This window comes from Loxodonta africana, chromosome 9 (genome assembly GCF_030014295.1).
Source record: "Loxodonta africana isolate mLoxAfr1 chromosome 9, mLoxAfr1.hap2, whole genome shotgun sequence".
In the NCBI taxonomy this organism is placed as follows: Eukaryota; Metazoa; Chordata; class Mammalia; order Proboscidea; family Elephantidae; genus Loxodonta; species Loxodonta africana.
The window spans coordinates 119,154,028-119,175,273 of NC_087350.1; the positions used below are offsets into that span (position 1 = coordinate 119,154,028).

At 49.3% G+C, this 21,246-nt stretch overlaps 1 protein-coding gene across 1 annotated transcript; it reads right to left on the reverse strand.

The window, feature by feature from the left end:
* Nucleotides 1-795: 795 nt before the first annotated feature.
* On the reverse strand, nucleotides 796-20,715 carry MYMK (myomaker, myoblast fusion factor). Its single transcript, XM_064290916.1, has 5 exons — nucleotides 20,581-20,715; nucleotides 11,871-11,985; nucleotides 10,701-10,849; nucleotides 1,677-1,793; nucleotides 796-1,038 (listed from the first exon to the last, which is right to left on the reverse strand). The coding sequence occupies exons 1-5, from the start codon at nucleotides 20,713-20,715 to the stop codon at nucleotides 889-891; spliced, it is 666 nt and encodes a 221-aa protein (XP_064146986.1). The 3' UTR covers nucleotides 796-888.
* Between the last annotated feature and the right edge of the window lie 531 nt (nucleotides 20,716-21,246).

Below are 21,246 nucleotides of genomic sequence, written 5' to 3' on the forward strand. Positions count from 1 at the left end.
TGCCCGCTCCCGCCACCACCTGGGGCACAAGGCAGACAGGTCCAGGGATGGGCAGCGGCTGACCTCCCCCGCAGCTGCAGTGGGGCTGACTGAGGGATCCTCCCTGCTCCTGTCCAGCCTCAGCTCTGGCACAGCAGCTCCCTAAGCCCCTTCCCGCTGCTGGGGAGCTGGGGCAATGTGGGGCCGGCTGGCTCCCTCCTCACAGCTGTGCTCCGGGGCAAGGCAGCAGGCCCGGCTCTGCCTGACCGTGCTCCAGCCTGCACCAACCCACTATGCTCCCGAGCCCTGTCTGTCTCTGTGGGTGGATATGATGGTGCTTTGCTCCCAGACTTGTTCTAAGGATCTGGGTGTCCAAAAGGTAGAAAGGTCAGGCAAGAGCCGGTGGGCGGGCAGGTCCAGGGCAGGCAGCCTGGGCCAGAGGCAATGCTGGCCTGCTGGCCCCGTTTCCTAAATGGGCACATTCAGAGACGGACACGAGGTAGATTGATGTCAGTCTCCCAGTGAAAACAGATGACGCGAGGACCTAGGACGGGGGTGGCGGGCAGGCCCCTTGGTGGCTACATGAAGCTGGGGCTTTTGGGCAACCAGCCTGTGGTGGGTGAAGAGGGGAGGGGAAGGGTGGGACAGACCCTGGCACCAGCACCCTGCAGGCACATCTGCTGTTGGTGGGGGTCCAGGGTCCAGGGGAGTCGGGGGGGGGAGTGCCTCTCTCTTCCGAGTATAGCCTGGTGCCCAGTGAAAGCTCAGCAGGCAGGCTCCCAGCACCCATGGAGCACAGCATGGGTGCCAGGCGGGTTCTTAGGGACTGCTGTGGGTGGGGAAGGGCAGAGGAAGCTGCTGTCTGGGATTTGAATGAGGCATGGTGAGGGCGGGAGGTGGGGGGCAGATTCAGACGCAGGCACAGCACAGCGTGGAGCAGTCCAGCTTGGCGGGGGTCCCTGCATTTCCAGCCTTCTTGTTGACCTTGGGCAGCAGCAGGACGAAGGACATGGACAGGGCGCAGTGGTAGAAGCTGTGGACGTAGGTGTAATCCCATTCCTGTGGGGGGGGGGTCGTTCTGCTTCCTCCTCTCCCCTCCAAGGCCCACCCCAGCCTCCCACTTCACTAGTGCCTCTGTGCAGTCACATCCGAGCTGGGCGTGCCTGGTTGTGCAGGTTAGGGGGCACCTGGCAGGTCTGGCCCCCAGCCCTCTCCCAGGGCCTTCCCTGCTCCAGCCCAGCACCAGCTCCAGCCACGATCAGTACCCTACACCTACGAAACATGGCTGGGGCTCCCTCCCCTCCCCCTCCTCTCTCCCTCCCCGCTTTCTCTCTCTCCCTCCCCCCTCCCTTCCCCCTCCTTCCCCTTCTTCTACCCCCTTTCTTCCTCCCTCTCCCCATTCCTCCCTCCTTCCTCTCCCTCATAGTCACTGGGAGTCTCCAAAGTGCTGGCTCTGGCTAGTGACACCTTCCCACCAGCCAGGCACCTCCTCTCAAGCTCTCTGAAGGCAGGGCTGTATCACTGGTGTCTCTGTGATACCCTTCCCGCCCAGTGGTGCTGGAGAAGGACAACGGACAATCCATTGATTGGAAGGAACCCCAACATCAGTTTGGGGAGTGAGATCGTGAACAGGGGTGTGATACGTGCCTGGGTACCAGGATGCCTGGCCCATCAGTGCCTGTTCCTCAGGCTCGTACCTCGAAGAAGAAGCGCAGCATCAGGGCCAGTGCCCCAAAGCAGAAGCCGGGGCCTATCTGCTGGGAGTAGACGCTCTTGTCTGGGTACAGGCCCTTCTTCTCCTTCATCTTCTGCAGCTGTGGAGAGGAGACAGGGAGGCTCGCTCAGACCCCAGGTTCCAGGTGGGCCCTTCCCTGCATCGCCCCTCCCCTGCATGGCCCCACCCCGTATAGCCCCTCCCCTGCACAGCCTCACCCTTGCACAGCCCTTCCCCTGCACAGCTCCTCCCCAGCACAGTCTCACCCCTGCACAGCCCCACATCTACATGGCCCCTCTCCTGCACAACTCCTCCCCTGCATGTGGCCCCTCTCTTGCACAGCCCCTCCCCTGCCCAGCCCCTCCCCTGCATAGGCCCTCCCCTGCACAGCCCCTCCCCAGCACACGGCCCCTCCCTGGTATGGCTTCTCCCCTGTACCCTCCAGCCAGGAAAGGAGATTCCAAGAGGACCAGCTGCCTGGTCACACAGCACATGCAGGCTGAGTCAGGCTGCATCCAGCTCAGTTGAACCCGGGCCCTCCACTGCAGGACCAGTAAGAACCCAGCCTGGAGGACCCCCTTACCTGGCTAGAGACCCCTTGGGCTAGTCTGCCCCTTGAGGACCACCTGCTCCCCTTCTGCCTCTTTGGGGTGTAACAGGCTGCTCCTTGCATGGCTTCTGTCTCCCAGCCAGAGGGGAGCCCCGGGGAACTAGACCCATGTGTGTTCATAGCTGGAGGGTATTGGGGCCAGCCAGGACCTGCTAGCCCAGAGTGACCAGTGGGGCGTTTGTGTGGTAGTTCATGATGGCACCCAGACACGCATAATTTGCTTTAATAATTAATGGACTTCTTTAGTGTTTATTAGACTAACTGGCACATTAAACCTGGGATCTCAGACATAAATGCTTAGAGTAAGGCGTAAGCAGGTATTTACGTTTGAAAAGATGGCGGCTAAGAGGAAGGACAAACGAATGCAGGTCCACACACCTTAGGTGCAGGACCATGGGGCCAGGCGTGTTTCAAGAGTTGGGGTGTCTGGGACTTCAGTGGGATAACATTGTACAATCAGCAGACCCTGCAGTACCCGGCGGTGCCTGCAGCCCCTCCCTGCCCCCAGAAGACCCACTGTAGCTTCATGCTGGGTAAAGTTTTGCTGCCAAATGAATTCTGAAACGACAGCAGTTTCCAGCTTTTTGGAATTTGCAGATGAGGACTCAAGGGCCTGCCATTGTGCAGGCCGTGTGGGGGTGTGGCCAGGAAGTGTGACGTGAGTCGTTGGGGGGGGAATTCATGCTGGGAAGTCCTTGTTCAGCTAATCCTGAGTCTTGGGTAGTAGCACTGGGGCTCTGAGAGGGCAGGCACCTGCTCAAGGTCACACACACCTGCTCAAGGTCACATGGTGGGCCAGCCCACCGCCCCAGCTCTCTTTACTTCCTGTCCCTGAGGGCTGCTGTTTCCAAAGCTCTCACAGGAAGGGACGAGCCTCTGGGAGAAAGCCTGCCCTTATTCCAGGAAACAACTGCCCTTGAAAATCCAAAATAAACTCCACTTTAAATGGTCTAGAAAACACAATTGGAGCCCCGGGTACAGGGAGGTGGCCCAGCTCCTCCTGGCTGGATCCAGAGCCCGCGGGCCAGGGAAGCCTCTGGAACTTGCAGGACACTAACGGGGGAGTTCTGTCCTGGCTAATTAGCATCCAGCCTCAGATCCGGGTCTGGCAGAACCAGCAGGAGGACCAGTCCTGCAGGGTAGAGCAAGAAGCCTTGAGCCTATTTCCGGCTGGGAAGGAAGCCAGACATCAGAGCCCAGGCTGGGAAGGGGGCCATATGAGAACTCTCAGGAGTTTATGCATTCGAGCGTGCTAATTTATGTGGCCCTAAGGACAAGTTAGACCCTAACAAAATGTCCTCCCCCTTGTAAGGTAGCTTCACGCGTCTCCTGGGTTGGCCCAGTATCATAGCTCTGACTCCCCAAGTTTGAGTGAGAAAGGGGTGTCTTTCTCCTCTGCTGGTTGGAAATGAAAAGCCTGATGTGGCCACTGTTCTGTGGTGACTTTTGTAGGTGACTGATCTTTCTGGGCCTTTGTCTCTTCATGAGCCATCTGCCAAACTAAACCCTACTTCCTCCTTGGGAGAGAGAGGGGCTTTGAAAGGTCACCACCAGGGATTTATTTTCCCTCCTGCATTATAAAATGGGTTCATGGACACCTTCTGAATGACCTGTTCAGCCTGGACCCCTCTTCTCTGAGCTCTGCTGTCCTGCTGCCTGGAGGAAGATAGCAGCCTACCCTACTTATGCCTGAGGCTCTACCTGCTGGCCAAGGCTCATGACCCTGAGTTGGGCTGGGGCTGTGGCTTCTCCTAGCTTTTGTGGTTGGGACACTGAGGTTCCAGGTGGTGCTCCAAAGCAGGTGGAATGTGGGGGGGAAGATGGCACCTGGCACCTGGAGGGCGGGAGCCAGTCTCAGGCAGGGCTGGCTCTCCAGGTCTGCATCTGGCTCCCTTCCAGGCTTATTCCCACTCTGCCCCTGGGTCCCTCACTAGCTTGGGCTAGTGTGAGTGGGTTCTGGTCCTTGCAGCCAGGAGGGCCTTGGTATGACAGTGGGTGCTGAGTGGATTGCAGACCAAGGACCCGTTCAGGTGCTCAGCAAGGGGGTCCTTAGTGTTAGAATCTGCAGCTCAAGGTGCTTCAGGCCCAGGAACAGTTTCATCTCCCTGTAGAACTCACAGCATATCTTCCCCCTTAACTTAGAATTGAGCTCAAAGCTCACCCCCTCCAGGAAGCCTTCTCAGACTAACCCAAGTTGATGGTACACCTCTAAAGCAGCCATCCTCCTTACTAGTAATGATAACAACAACATAATAACTAGCTTTTATGCCTGAAAAGCTGGACTATACTGAAGAAGAATGCAGCATCAGGATTGGAGGAAGACTCATTAACAAACTGCATTATGCAGATGACACAACCTTGCTTGTTGAAAGTGAAGAGGACTTGAAGCACTTATTCATGAAGATCAAAGACCACAGCCTTCAGTATGGATTGCACTTCAACATAAAGAAAACAAAAATCCTCTTAACTGGATCAATAAGCAACATCATGATAAACGGAGAAAAGACTGAAGTCATCAAGGATTTCATTTTACTTGGATTCACAATCAACACCCATAGAAGCAGCAGTCAAAAAATCAAAAGCTGTATTGAATTGGATAAATCTGCTGCAAAAGATCTCTTGGAAGTGCTGAAAAGCAAAGATGTCACGTTAAGGTCTAAGCTGTGCCTGACCCAAGCCCAGTGGTGTTTTCAATCGCCTCATATGAAAGCTGGATAATGAATAAGGAAGACTGAAGAAGAATTGATGCCTTTGAATTATGGTGTTGGCGAAGAATATTGACTATACCATGAATTGCCAGAAGAATGAACAAATCTTTCTTGGAAGAAGTACAGCCAGAATGCTCATTAGAAGCAAGGATACTTTGGACAAGTTACCAGGAGGGACCAGTCCCTGGAGAAGGACATATGCTTGGTAGAGAGTCAGCGAAAAAGAGAAAGACTCTCAACAAGATGGATTAACACAGTGGCTACAACAATGGGCTGAAACATAGCAACGATTATGAGGATAGTGTAGGACTGGGCACTGTTTCGTTCTGTTTTACTTGGGATCTCTACGAACTTTGGAATCTACTCGATGGCACCTAACAACAACAACATGTGTCAAAATAGAAATATTCTTTTTGGATAGTTAAGCTCTACCCTAAATTGTAATGCTGTCAGTGATAGGTTAACATCCATATGGCTACAAGGAAGACCAGTTAATATGACTATTATTCAAATTTATGTACCAATCACGAATGGCAAAGATAAAGAAATTGAAGATTTATTATGAATCACTGCAGTCTAAAATTAATTGAGTATGCAATCAAGATGCATTGATAATTACTGGTGATTGGTATGCAAAAGTTGGAAACAAAGAAGAAGAATCCGAATCAGTAGTTGGAAAATACGGCCTTGATGATAGAAATGACATGGGGAATCGCATCATAGAATTTTGCAAGACCAATGACTTGTTCACTTGAAATACCTTTTTTTAACAACATAAACGATGGCTATACATGTGGACCTCACCAGACGGAATACACAGGAATCAGATCAACCACATCTGTGGAAAGAGACGATGGGAAAACTCAATATCATCAGTAAGAATGGATCATCAATTGCTCATATGCAAGTTCAAGTTGAAGCTGAAGAAAATTAGAACAAGTTCACAAGTGCCAGGGTATGACCTTGAGTATATCCCATCTGAATTTAGAGGCTATCTCAAGAATAGATTTGATGTGTTGAACACTAATGACCAAAGACCAGACAAGTTGTGGAATGACATTAACGACATCATGCATGAAGAAAGTGAGAGGTCATTAAAAAAAGGAAAGAAAGAAAAAACCAAGATGGATGTCAGGAGAGACTCTGAAACTTGCTCTAGAACATCAAGTAGCTAAAGTGAAAGGAAAAAATGTTGAAGTAAAAGAGCTGAACAGAAGATTTCAAAGGATGGCTCAAGAAGACAAAGTATTACAATGACATGTGCAAAGACCTGGAGATAGAAAACCAAAACAGAAGAACACTCTTGGCATTTCTCAAGCTGAAAGAACTGGAAAAAAAAAATTGAAGCCTCAAGTTGGTATATTGAAGGATTCCATGGGTAAAATATTGAATGACACAGGAAGCATCAAAAGAAGATGCAAAGAATACACAGGGTCACTGTACCAAAAATAATTGGCCGACTTTCAGCCATTTCAGGAGGTAACATATGATCAAGAACTGACGGTATTAAAGGAAGAAGTCCAAATTGCACTGAAGATATTCGCAAAAAAAAAAAAAGTGGAATACCAATTGAGATGTTTCAACAAATGGATGCAACACTGGAAGCGCTTACTTAACTATGTTAAGAAATTTGGGAGACAGCCACCTGGCTAACTGACTGGAAGAGATGCATATATGTGTCTATTCCAAAGAAAGGTGATCAAACAGAATGCAGAAATTATTGAACAGTATCTTTAATATCATAAAAAATATGTTAGCAAAATTCTGCTGAAGATAATTCAAAAATGACTTTAGCAGTACATCTATAGGGAACTGCCAGGAATTCAAGCTGGATTCAGAAGAGGACATAATGTCATTGCTATGGTCAGATGGATTTTGGCCAAAAGCAGAGAATACCAGAAAGATGTTTACCTGTGTTTTATTGACTATGCTAAGGCATTCAACTCCACGCGCGTCTGTCAGTTTGTCGTACAGTGGGGGCTTGTGTGTTGCTGTGATGCTGGAAGCTATGCTACTGGTATTCAAATAGCAGCAGGGTCACCCATGGCAGACGGGTTTCAGCTGAGCTTCCACACTAAGACAGACTAGGAAGAAGGACCCGGCAGTCTACTTCTGAAAATATTTAGCCAGTGAAAACCATATGAATAGCAGCGGAACATTGTCTGATATAGTGCTGGAAGATGAGCCCCTCAGGTTGGAAGGAGCTCAAAAGACGACTGGGGAAGAGCTGCCTTCTCAAAGTAGAGTCGACCTTAATGACGTGGATGGAGTCAAGCTTCTGGGACCTTCATTTGCTGATGTGGCACAACTCAAAATGAGAAGAAACAGCTACAAATATCCATTAATGATTGGAACATGGAATGTGTGAAGTATGAATCTAGGAAAACTGGAAGTCATCAAAAATGAAATGGAACACATAAACATTGATATCCTAGGCATTAGTGAGTGGAAATGGACTGATATTGGCCATCTTGAATCTCACAAGCATATGGTCTACTATGCCCGGAATGACAACTTGAAAAGGAATGGTGTTGCATTCATCGTCAAAAAGAATATTTCAAGATCTAGCCTGAATTACAACGCTGTCAGTGATAGGATAATATCCATTCGCCTACAAGGAAGACCAGTTAATATGACTATTATTCAAATTTACACACCAACCACTAAGGCCGAAGATGAAGAAATTGAAGATTTTTACCAAATTCTGCAGCCTGAAATTGATCGGACGTGCCATCAGGATGCATTGATAATTACTGGCGATTGGAACGCGAAAGTTGGAAACAAAGAAGAAGGATCAGTAGTTGGAAAATATGGCCTTGGTGATAGAAATGATGCCAGAGATGCATGATAGGATTTTGCAAGACCAACGACTTCTTCATTGCAAATACCTTCTTTCACCAACATAAACGGCAACTATACACATGGGCCTCACCAGATGGGACACACAGAAATCAAATTGACTACATCTGTGGAAAGAGACAATGGAAAAGCTCAACATCATCAGTCAGAACAAGGCCAGGGGCCGACTATGGAACAGACCATCAATTGCTCATATACAGGTTCAAGTTGAAACTGAAGAAAATTAGAACAAGTCGATGAGAGCCAAAGTACAAACCTGAGTATATCCCACCTGAATTTAGAGACCATCTCAAGAATAGATTTGACGCGTTGAACGCTAATGACCAAAGACCAGACAAGTTGTGGAATGACATTAAGGACATCATCCATGAAGAAAGTGAGAGGTCATTAAAAAGACAGGAAAGAAAGAAAAGACCAAGATGGATGTCAGGAGGGACTCTGAAACTTGCTCTAGAACATCAAGTAGCTAAAGTGAAAGGAAGAAATGATGAAGTAAAAGAGCTGAACAGAAGATTTCAAAGGGTGGCTCACGAAGCCAAAGTAAGGTATTCTAATGACATGTGCAAAGACCTGGAGATGGAAAACCAAAAGGGAAGAACACGTTCTGTATTTCTCAGGCTCAAAGAACTGAAGAAAAAATTCAACCCTAGAGTTGCAATATTGAAGGATTCTATGGGGGAAAATATTAAAAGTCTCAGGAAGCATCAAAAGAAAATGGAAGGAATACATAGTCACTGTACCAAAAAGAACTGGTTGACGTTCAACCATTTCAGGAGGTACCATATGAGCAGGAACAAATGGTACTGAAGGAAGAAGCTCAAGGTGCGCTGAAGACATTGGCGAAAAACAAGGCTCCAGGAATTGGCAGACTATCAACTGAGATGTTTCAACAATGGGTGCTGTGCTGGAAGTGCTCACTTGTCTATGCCAAGAAATTTGGAAGGTGGCTACCTGGCCAACCAACCGGAAGAGATCTATTTTTATGCCTATTCCCAAGAAAGGTGATCCAACCGAATGCAGAAATTATTGAACAATATCATTAATATCACACGCAAGTAAAATTTTGTTGAAGAGTATTCGAAAGTGGCTGCAGCAGTATATCAACAGGGAACTGCCAGAAATTCAAGCCAGATTCAGAAGAGGGCTTAAAACCAGGGATATCATTGCCGATGTCAAATGGATTCTGGCTGAAAGCAGAGAATACCAGAAATATGTTTACTTGTGTTTTATTCACTATGCTAAGGCATTCGACTGTGTGGATCATAAATAATTATGGATAATATTGTGAAGAATGGGAATTCCAGAGCACTTAATTGTGCTTATGAGGAACCTGTACATAGATCAAGAGGCAGTCATTTTAACAGAACAAGGGAATACTGCGTGGTTTAAAGTCAGGAAAAGTGTGTGTCAGGGTTATATCCTTTCACCGTCCCTACTCAATCTGTATGCTGAATAATCCAAGAAGCTAGACTGTATGGAGAAGGACATGGCATCTCGATTGGAAGAAAACTCATTAACAACCTGGGACATGCAGATGATACAACCTTGCTTGCTGAAAGTGAAGAGGACTTGAAGCACTTACTGATGAAGATCAAAGACCACAGCCTTCAGGATGGATTACACCTCAACATAAAGAAAACAAAAATCCACACAAGTGGACCAATAAGCAACCGCATGATAAATGGAGGAAAGATTGAAGCTGTTAAGGGTTTCATTTTACTTGAATCCACCATCACCGCCCATGGAAACAACGGTCAAATCAAATGACACATAGCATTGGGCAAATCTGCTGCAAAAGGCCTCTTTAAAGTGCTAAAAAACAAAGGTGTCACTTTGAGGACTAAGGTGTGCCTGACCCAAGCCATGGTCTTTTCAGTTGCCTTATGTGTATGCGAAAGTTGGATAATGAAAAAGGAAGACAGAAGAATGGACGCATTTGAACTGTGATGTTGGCAAAGAGTATTGAATATATCATAGGTGGCCAAAAGAAGGAACAAACCAGTCTTAGAAGAAATACAGCCAGAATGTTCCTTAGCAGTGAGGATGGCAAGCCTTCATCTTGTTTAATTTGGATGCAGCATCAAGACAAACCAATTGATAGACAAAGATATTATATTTGGTAAAGTAGTTGTCATTGTCAGGTGCCGTCGAGTTGGTTCCAACTCATAGTGACCCTATGTACAACAGAATGAAACACTGTCTGGTCCTGCGCCATCCTCGTGATAGTTGTTATACTTGAGTCCATTGTCGCAGCCACCGTGTCAATCCATCTCGTTGAGGGTCTTCCTCTTTTTTGCTCTCCTGGTGAAGAAGAAGGTCAGTGAATATGAGGGAAACCCTCAGTGAGGTGGATTGGCACAAGAGCTGCAACGATGGACTCAGACAGTAACAATCTTGAGGATGGTGCAGGTCTGGGTAATGTTTTGTTCTGTTATATGTAGGGTCTTGAGGAGTCAGAGCAATTAACACCGACAATATGTGTTGAATGAATTAGAAGCTGGGCACAGACCCAGGTATGTCACATGCATTTTCTCAGTTCATTTCTGAATCAACCCTATAGGGTCAGGACCATACTGTTGTTATAATGCCCACTTTGCAGATACGGAAACTGAAGCTGGGATGATCAGTGATGAGGTTAAGTCCACAGCTTGTGAGGAGACAGGATGCAAGCAGGTCTCCTGGCTGGAGCACCTGAGGGTCATTATCTGTGTTTTACCTGAAGCTACACGTCCAGCCTGCCTGCCCATGGAGATCCCAGGCAGAAGCCAGATCAGGCAAGGGGTCACAGGCCTCCCTGGCCCCTCTGTGTTCAGGCTCAGACGGTACGCACCCATTTTGCAGCGATGATGAGGACAGCAGTGCCAATGGGGCCTGAGTACACACCGTAGCCCACGCGATCATGGTAGATCCGCACCGCGATGGTCAGGACACCAAACATCACGAACGTTGACCTCTTGGGCTCGTCAAAGTCGGCCAGTGCTGAAGGGGCCAGGGATAGAACCCGGGAGAAGTCAGGGCCTTCTTGCCCACCTGGCTGCTGCTCCCCAGAGGCTTGTCCAGGAGCCCAGGGTGATGCCCCTCAGCCAGTGAGACTCCAAGGCTAGACTGGCTTGAGAGGTGAAAATCCCAATTGTTTGATGGGAAAGGCAGGTTGCTACTCCTATGAATGGAGCTGCCTAGTGAAGCCAACAGACGCCTGCCTTATACACAGACCAATCCTCAAATGACAGGGATAAGTCCATTCCACGGGCTGGCCAGGACAAAGCCACCCAGATTGACTATGCGATCCGAGAAGTCTCGGGAGCAGTGAGTTTCTGTTTATGGTGATGTCATTTGGCAATGAGCCTGGGTGACAGTTGTACAACATGAGTAAAGTAATTGATGTCACTAAATTGTACACCCGAAAAGTGTCGAGTTGGCAAATATTGTGTTATATTTACAAAAAGAAAAGGGTCCTAGGACAGATCCTGAGTCCTTCCTGGGCCTGGGTAAGTGCCAGGAACCCTCCTGCAGTGGGGACCATAGGGGTCAGGAGACAACGTTAAGTGGAAAAAAGTTTCAGAACAATATGCTTTTGAATGACCCCATCTACATCACAACCCGAGCTGAAAATTATATGTGTGTGTGGTCGTTCGTGTAAGCCTCCAGACAATCCTGGGGGGTCATCGCTGAACTGCTAACAGTGGCCCCCAGGCGGGGAGCTTCACTTGCTCCTTTGTTGCCTCTGCTATCTGAATGTGTCATAACAAGCGTGTATTAAACAGAATTTAGGAAGGATAAGCGAAATGAGAGTTGAGGCAGTTATGAATGGCCCATTCTTTTTCCTACATTAGGCTCATCTCTGGGACCCAGGAGAGGGGAGAGGGTCTCAGAGGTGGGGGGGGGTGGCCTGCTCCTGAGTGGGCAGATGACTGGAGAGTGGCCCTGGTGTGTGGGGTGGGGTGGGGGCACACTCACCCATGAGAGAACCCATGTGTGTGCAGGCAGGGAGCACACTCACCCATGAGAGACACCCACATGCTCAGTGCCGTGCCGTAGATGCTGAAGTACTCCAGGATGTCCCGCCGCAGGAAGCAGAGCACGGACAGGCCGGGGCCACTGCAGGCGTGGTGCAGCTGGGAGAAAACCCGCAGCGGTCAGCAGGGGAAAGGCCCTGGGCTAGCTGAGAGACGGTGGGCAAGTCACGTGAGCGGGAAGCTGGGGACTGCCGGGCTACCCCCAGCAGCACCTATCAGGATTCAATGAAGCCATCACGTGGGAGGCTTGGTGCTAGGGGGCTCAGGGCTCAGAATGCCCTTCAGCAGAGCCCTCATCTGACGCAACGTCATGTGGGGACCTGACCAAGGCTGGTGGCCACTCAGAGGAAGCCCACCCAGGTGGGGACGCTCAGACGGCACCTCCGGGTACCCTGGACATCCTACTTTACCTGAAGCATATGAATGTGCGGTCATCTGCTAGCCTTTGGATGTGAGGCCACAACCTCCTCTTTGGATCGAGTCAGTGTTCAGAGCTCTGTGGGGTCTTTTCGCCACTGAGCAGGACTCTCAGAATCGTCTGGGGGAACCCCAGTATCCACCATCTGGATGGACGCATAAACAAATGGGGTCTATCCATATAATGGAATACTGTTGGCCTTAAAAAGGACCGAAGTTCTGCCCCATGTTGACAGACGACATTCTAAGTGAAGGAAGCCAGACATAAAGGGTCACACGGCATCTGATTCCTATACCACGAAATGACAGGAGCAGGCAGACACACAGAGAAGGGGGCAGAGCAGTGGCCGCCGGGGGCTGGACAGGGAGGACTTCATGCTCTGCCGTCTTCTGGGGTGACGAGGAGGCTGTGCGCTAGAGAGGGTGCTGCTCTCATGGCACTGCCAACGCACGGGATTGTTCCCCTTAAAATGGTGCCTTGCATATTACATGAATTTTGCCTTAATAAAGAAAAATCTTATTGCTTATGGAGTACAGAGTTTTGGTTTACAGTGATGGGAAAATCACATTGATTAAGTGTAGGGTTGCATGGCTGATTATTTTAGTAAGTTGTACACCTGTAAAAAGCTGAACTGGTAAAAACTGTGTGAGAGATATGTTGACAACAATGACAAAAAAAAAAAGAAAGAAAGTAGCCGAGGCTGCTTGTGTACAGCCAAACACCCCACAGGATTTGGGTCCTTGGTTTGGAGGTTTAGGGTCATGGTTTCATGGGAGATCCTAGTTAGCTGGTCTAATAACTTTTTTAATGCTTCTATCCTACCTCCTATTTCTATGCGCAGTGCCCGGGGTCTTAAAAGCTTGTAAAGGGCCATCCAGGGCACAACAATTGGTCTCTATTCACCTGGAGCAACAGAGGAAGGAGAAGAGTCAGGAATGGGAGGATGAAATGGAAAGTGTGGGTAACTGCCTCCAGGAACAACTGCTTTCTTGGCCATGAGACCAGAAGTGGATGGTGCCTGGCTACCATTGATGAACATTTCAATCAAAGATTCTATAGCAGAGTCCTGATCAAAAGGGGGAAAAATGCAGAACAGAATTTCAGAGTCTCGTCAAATCCAGAATTTCTGGAGCCAAGGGGGCTGATAGAACCCCTGAAACTATTGCCCTGAGATAATCTTTAACCCTTAAACCAAAAATATTCCCTGAGGTCTTTTTAAAACCAAATGATAGTTTAGCTTAACAAGTAAAAAATGTCTGTCTTGAGCATTGTGCTTTTTTAACAACTATCTATATGGGATTAAATTGGCAACAGCAACTTGAAATATTAGATAGCAACCTTGGGGGCAGCAAATTTATGTTAATGGGGGGGAGACAACTCAGAAAATGAGAGTGAGAATGGTTGCACAACTCGAAGAATGTAATCAATGGCACTAATTTGTACATGTAGAAACATGGTGTCTGCTTTTGCTGTGTATATTCTCAACAATAACAACAAAATAAAACAAATTATATTAAAAAAAAAAAAAAAAAAAACCTCTTGGGACTGTTGTTAAGACCCAGGTTGCCAAATCCCACCCCAGAGCTGCTGATTCAGTGGGTTCTGGGGGGGGCCAGAAAATCTGTATTTTTAACAAGTTCCTGGGTGATGCTGCTTTGAGAACTGCTGGTCTGCAGTTTTCAGTTTTCTTTGAAGTCGAGGAGACTTTAAAGGCCTCCGCCCGACCCGCCTCGCTGCTCCCACAAAGGTCCCTGAGTAGATAAAGACCTAGGCTACTACCTGAAAAGTTGACAGTTCAAACTCTTTGAGAGACACCTCAGAAGGAAGGGCTGGCGATCTGCTTCCAAAAGCTCACAGCCTTGAAAACCCTGTGGCTCAGTTCTGCTTCGCACACCTCGGTCACCATGAATCAGCATCAACTGATATCAGTGAATTTGGTTTTTGTCCTAACAGAGGCTGGACAAAGAGTCCTAGGTTCGTCCGTCCCTCCCGCTTCCTTTCACAGTTGTCTCTCCCACACCTGAATTACTAGCAATTGTAAGACCAAAATGCCTGTATGGACTATTTTCAAAGCAGCCAACTTCTCTCCTCCAGAAGAAAACAGCTCCCTCCTGTTGTGTTCACATTGCATCATTTTGAGTAACACGTGGCATAGCTATTTTGACAGGTGTGGCTGGCTTTTGGGGAGCCCGGCTCAGCAGGAGAGGTGGCCTGGGTGTCTGGGTCAGCTGGAGAGCCCAGCAGTGGGGTTCTTAATGTGACTGAGAGACGGTCCACTGCAAAAGACCTGAAGTAAAAGTGAACTTGACCAGGTGCTTTTGGGTGGACTCTGGCTCATGGCATTCCCGTGCATGTCAGAGTAGAACTGCGCTCAACAGGGTTTTCAATGGCTGATTTTTCAGAAGGGGAACGCCAGGCCTTTCTTCCAAGGTGCCTCTGTGTGGACTCGAACTGCCAAACTTTCAGTTAGCATTGAGTGCGTTACTTGTTTGTACCATTGTTGTTGTTGTTATGGTGTGCCGTCAAGTCAATTCTGACTCATAATGACCCTATATGACAGAGTAGAACTGCCCCATAGGGTTTCCTAGGCTGTAATCTTTACAGAGAACACTTAATTGTGCTCATGTGGAACGTGTACATAGACCAAAAAGCAGTTGTTTGAACAGAACAAGGGGGTACTGCTTGGTTTAAAGTCAGAAAAGGTGTGCATCAGGGTTGTATCCTTTCACCACACCTATTCAATCTGTATGCTGAGCAAATAATCCGAGAAGCTGGACTTTATGGAGAAGAATGGAGCATCGGGATTGGAGGAAGGCTCATTAACAACCTGCGTTATGCAGATGACACAACCTTGCTTGCTGAAAGTGAAGACTTGAAGCACTTACTGATGAAGATCAAAGACTACAGCCTTCAGTATGGATTACACCTCAACATAAGGAAAACAAAAATCCTCACAACTGGACCAATAAGCAGTATCATCATAAATGGAGAAAAGACTGAAGTTGCAAGGATTTCATTTTACTTGGATCCACAATCAACACCCATGGAAGCAGAAGTGATGAAATCAAAAGACCCATTGCATTGGGCATGTCTCTGCAAAAGACCTCTTTAAAGTGTTGAAAAGCAAAGATGTCACTTTACTAAATGGGAAACTCCTGTCCAGAAGCAAGATGAGAAGGCAGAAGGGGATAGGAACTGGTGGAATGGATACGAGAAATCCAAGGTGGAGAGGGAGAATGTGTGGTCATGTTATAGGGATAGCAACTAGGGTCACATAACAATGTGTGTATAAATTTTTGTATGAGAAAATAACTTGAGCTGTAAACTTTCACCTAAAGCACAGTAAAAAAAAAAAAAAAAAGATGTTATTTTAAGGACTAAGGTGCGCCTGACCCAAGCCACGGTATTTTCAATTGCCTCATATGCATGAAAAGCTGGACAATGAATACGGAAGACCGAAGGAGAATTGATGCCTTTGAATTATGATGTTGGCAAAGAACACTGAATATACCATGGACTGCTGAAAGAATGAACAAATCTCTCGGAAGAAGTAGAGCGAGAATGCTCCTTGGAAGGGAAGATGGTGAGATTTCGTCTCACATACTTTGGACATGTTATCAGGAGGACCGGCCCCTGGAGAAGGACATCATGCTTGATAAAGTAGAGGGTCAGTGGAAAAGAGAAAGGCCCTCAATGAGATGGATTGACACAGTGGCTGCAACAATGGCCTCAAACATAGCAACGATTGTGAGGATGGCACAGGACTGGGCACTGTTTCGTTCTGTTGTATATGGGGTCACTATGAGTTGGAACTGACTGAACAGCACCTAAAAACAACAACCTTTACTGGGAAGGAGCCTTGGTGGTGCAGTGGTTAAGTGCTCAGCCGCTAAACAAAAGGTAGGTGGTTTGAACCCACCAGCTACTCCATGGAAGAAAGATATGGCAGTCTGCTTCAGTAAAGATTACAGCCTAGGAAACCCCATGGGGCAGCTCTACTCTGTCCTATAGGGTCTCTACCAGTCGGAATGGACTCAATGGCACACAATAACAACGATAACAATCTTTATGGGAGCAGATCGCTAGGTCTTCCTCACACGGAGCCACTGCGTGGGTTTGAACAGAAGACCTTTCAGTTAGCAGCCAAGTGCTTAACCATTGTGCAGCCAGGGCTCCTTGTTTGCACCATTAGGAGGCATAATATCCAGAGTCGAAGCTGAAGAAAATTAGAACAAGTCCATGAGAGCCAAAATATGACTTTGAGTATATTCCACCTGAATATAGAAACCGTCTCAAGAATAGATTTGACTCATTAAACACTAATGACCAAAGAGGCCAGACGAGTTATGGAATGACATCAAGGACATCATACATGAAGAAAGCAATAGGTCATTGAAAAGACAGGAAAGAAAGAAAAGACCAAAATGGATGTCAGGAGAGACTCTGAAACGTGTGATTTAACATAGTGAAAGGAAGAGGCGGTGAAGTCAAAGAGCTGAACAGAAGATTTCAAAGGGTGACTCGAGAAGACAAAATATTACAACGAAATGTACAAAGATCCAGAGATAGAAAACCAAAAGGGAAGAACAGGCTCAGCATTTCTCAAGCTGAAAGAACTAAGGAAAAAAATTAAGCCTCAAGTTGCAATATTGAAGGAATCTATGGAGAAAATATTAACTGATGTAGGAAGCATCAAAAGAAGATGGAAGAATACAGAGTCACTGTACCAAAAAAAAATAAATAAAATTGGTTGATGTTCACCCATTTCAGGAGGTAGCACATGATCAAGAATCGATGGTATTGAAGGAGTAAGTCCAAGCTGCACTGAAGGGATTGGTAAAAAAACAAGGCTCCAGAAATTGACGGAACATCAGTTGAAAAAGAGAGGACAGCCCTCAAGGAGATGGATTGACACAGTGGCTGCAATGACGAGCTCAAGCATTACAAGGATGGTAAAGACAGGACTGGGCTGTGTTTTTTTCTGTTGCACAATAGGGTCACTATGCATCAGAACTGACTTGATGGCACGTAACAACAACGATGTCCAGAATAAGGGAGGAGACGGTCCTGTGTTCTCTGCTCTGGTCAGACCAACCTAGAGAACATGAGCTTTGCGTGTTGTAGTTTTTGAAGCGACACTGGCAAAGAAGAGGCTAGAGGAGAGGAACCAGGCAGTAGAAATGACTGCTTAGCTTGGGAAAGAGAAGCTTCAGGTAGGGCCTGATCAAGGTGTTCAAATCTCTGTGGAAGGGAGGACACTTGCTGGCAGTGGCAGACTCCCTGCTCTCCTGGCTCCTCTCTTCTATGCTGTCTTTGCACCTGGTGCCTCTCTGTGTAGCATAGATCGTCCAGCAAGATTATGGACTTGGGCCTGTGCGATTCTGGATAATGTCTGTGCCCCTGCCCCATCAAAAGCCAGAATATGTCTGCCTATTCCCTGCTGTGATTCAGCTCTGGGTGTAGCCCCTGCTCACAGTTAGCGCTCTCTAAGTGTTAGCAGCATGAATGCATGAATGCAGGGCCGGGAGGCAGGATTGGAGCGGCCACCCCCAGGACCAGGACAGGCTGTTCCCACCACGGCCACCATTCATCCTCGCTAGACAGGTAGGAAGGCGGGATTCAGAGGAGGAGGAATGGATAGAGCTGGGCCTCTGCACCTCCAGGACCTCCTGCTTCCAAGACCTCCCACCATCTTCCCACACAGGGGGGAGATGCTGGGCAAGCTGCTGGGGGTGGATGGGTAGGGTGGGATTTGGTGGGATGGCGTGGGCTTGGTGGGGTGGATGGTGGTATTTTGGTTGGGGGGGTGGTGTGGGGTAGCATTTGGTGGGGGTGAGGTGGGGTGGGTTGGGTTTGGTGGGGTGGTGTGTGTTTGGTGGGGGTGGTTTTGGTGTGGGGTGGGGGCCGGTGGCTAACAGCACAGGCTCTGGAGTCCGCTGGGCATGTCCTCTCTGTAAGAGCTCAGTAAGGGTCTGTCTGCTCTGGGCCTCCTCTGTCGTGAATTGAGACCACCCACCCCTGGCACAGAGTACTTTGCGTGGTGGGTGTCACACAGGTCCCAGTCAGAAGGCAGGAGAGAAGCCATTGAGAGGCAAAGTGTGCGAGGGTGCAGCTGGGGGCTTTGGAGTAAGGGGTAGAGTGGGGCCTGGAGGCTGGAGAACATTTGTCACAGGAGGCAGCTGGCCCTGCCACTCTGGGCGGGGCAGGGTGGGGTGGGGCCAGCCGCATAGGCAGCTGTGGGGCCAGCCAGGTCCAGCAGGGCGGAGCGCCTGGTGGTGCCTGCGGTTCCTGGCTAGGCCTAATGTGGGCCTGGGAGAAAACACCCTGGCCTCTCCCCGCCCCCCGGCCCTGAAGCCTGTGCACCCAGAGGAATCTGGGCCTCAGTTTCTCACCTGCCCCGCACACTTCGGAACCCCGCCCAAGCCTGGCCGCAGGAGCACAGGAATGGCAGGGGCCAAAATGCTTGGGGTGGGTGGGGCCATCACAGCCTGCTGGTTCTCTTAGCAACACCATGACTCAGGCCCACTCCAGGCCTTGGTTTCTCCATCTGCCCCATGGCAGTCATCATGCCTGGCTCACGGGACACTGGGAAGAACACACAGAATGCTGGGCTCCAACCCCTCCTCACAACCCACCCTGCCCAGGTCAGGAAATGATATGGTTGTCACTGCTGTCGTTACCTTCTCCCTGCCAGAGGGGGACACAGAAGCCCCCAGAGATCTAAATTAAGGGGACAGCCTGTCCCATCACTGTTATCTGTGGGAACCTGCACATGATGGGGGGCAGGGGTGCACATCTGCATGCCCACATGCCTTTTCTTGTCACAGCCAGGCTTGGCCTGTTCAGGCCAGGACAGCAGTGACCATGAACACATGTCTGCAGAAACATGTGTGTATTCACAGACATACCTGTTCACACACACATCCACAGAGGCCACTGCTTGGGAAGAGAGGCTGCTGGGTAGGAGGGGGCACTGCCATGCAGAGGTTCTTGGGAGGATGGTGGCCTTCCCAGGGCATGCTTCTTCAAGAGGTGGGTCTGATGGAAGGTGAGTGAGGAAGATGAATGAGGAAGGTTGCGGGAGAGGAGTCAGGCGCTCGGAGTGCCCAGGAGTGGGGGGCGGGGGGAGAGGAGCTCAAAGAGAGAGGCAGGGAGGCACTGAGATGAAGGTAAATGACAGGCTGACAGAGAGGTAGACAGAGCGATAGCTAGGTGGTCGAGCGATAGATGATAGAGACCAAGACATTTAGAAAGAAGGAATCCCACGTGGATGTTGCTCCGGAAAGCACGACTGAACCAGACAGAGACGGGGAAAAGGACAAACGAGGACAGAGGGAGAGAGAAAACTATGCCCACAGACCAGGGAGAGAGGCTGGGGGGCAAGGAGAGGCTGAGACATGGAGAAAGAGATGGCAATCACGAGGGAGAGATAGAGCCCCTCACAAAGTTAGACAGGTTCTAGGTGCTCCACAGGCACCCTCTTGACACACAAATCATTGACAGGTACTCAGAGACAGAGTGAGCCAGCAAGCCAGTCAGCCAGGTATGTAAAAGAGAGGGGAAGAGGGACCCAAAGGGAGCCCCCAGAGACAGAGAGAGAGGAGGGCCCCAGGGGAGAGACAAGCAGGTATGAGGTGGAGTGAGGGGTGTGAGTGGGTGTGAGCTGGAGTGAGGGGTGTGGGCTGAGTGAGGGGTGTGAGTGGGTGTGAGCTGGAGTGAAGGGTCTGTGTTGGTATAAGCAGGCTGTCCTGACTGCCGGTCTCGGGGCAGCTCCAGAATTCTGGAACCAGACTCACACAGCCCCCTTGGCCCTAAGCCCCGCTGACCTCTCCTGGGCCTGGCACACCCTCCCTACTAGGCCACCCTATGAGTGTAGCTGGGAGAGGGATGGGGGAGGGGAGCCTGACCCTGGGCAGCCTCAGGCAATCTTGCAGCAGAAAACAGGCCACTTGGAAGGGCTTGTCCTCACCTGCTGGCCCAGGCACACTTTGGACTTGGTCCGATGCATACATGGCCACAGAATGACTCCTCGGCTCTTAGAGCTGTCTAAGATACAGATGGAGAAATTGAGGCCCAGAGAGGTAGAGAAGCTTCCCCTACTTTCTCTCTCAGGGCCACACCTGGGATCTGATCTCTTGTCTCCCACCTGGGCTCACCCTTTTGACTCCCAATCACTTTTCTTCATCACTCAATAAAAGAAAAGTAGTGAGACGACCCCACTTCTGTCTTCAGGAGAGTGTCCTGTGAGGGTCCTCCCCCAAGACCCCCAGACTTACCGCCACAAAGAACATGGTGAAGAGGTAGACCATAGCCTCCATGTGGAAGCGCCTCTTGGCAGCGATGCTGATGGTGGGGAGGAAGGCCAGGCTGCTGAGGGTGGGCAGGAGCAGTTTGGCCACGAGAGTCCCCATGGGCAGGGGAGAAATGCCCTGGTGGGGGTGGGCAGGGGTTGCCGGCCTCCAGGTACCCAAGGCAGGGAAATGGAGGGGAGAAGGCCTGCTCCCTCTCAGCGGGGCTTCGATGGCAGCTGCGTGCACCCAGGAGGAGCATTTAAATGCCCTGAGAGAGGGCGGGGGAGGGAGGCAGCAATAGGCGTGCACACGCCCGGTGACACATGGAGGGGGTCCAACAGCTGATGTGCCATGTGGTCAAGCACTTGTCTCTGATTTTTTTTTAGAGGCCAGAGAAGCTGACTCAAGGAGACCATACTTTTTTCTCCAAGGCAACAACCTTGGAGAAAAGTCCCCACCCTTGCAATCCCAGACTTCCAGCCATTTTCCATCCTGGCCCCTCACCAGGGCCTTGAGAGCCTAGGACTGGAAGATAAACAGACTCTGCTGCTTGAGTCATGTGACCATGAGTGGCAAGAGTTGGGAAACCAAGGTTTAGCTGGTTCTAATCACTACAAGAGCCTTGTAGATAACGTTCACACATCACCAGCC

Bases quoted from the DNA above. Each gene is read 5' to 3' on its own strand.
- MYMK (XM_064290916.1), bottom strand. From the start codon at position 20,715: ATGGGGACTCTCGTGGCCAAACTGCTCCTGCCCACCCTCAGCAGCCTG. The intron at 11,986-20,580 runs GTAAGTCTGGGG...GTTTTCTCCCAG, and splicing joins TCACCATGTTCTTTGTGGCG to CTGCACCACGCCTGCAGTGG. The intron at 1,794-10,700 runs GTGCGTACCGTC...TCCTCTCCACAG, and splicing joins TCATCATCGCTGCAAAATGG to CTGCAGAAGATGAAGGAGAA.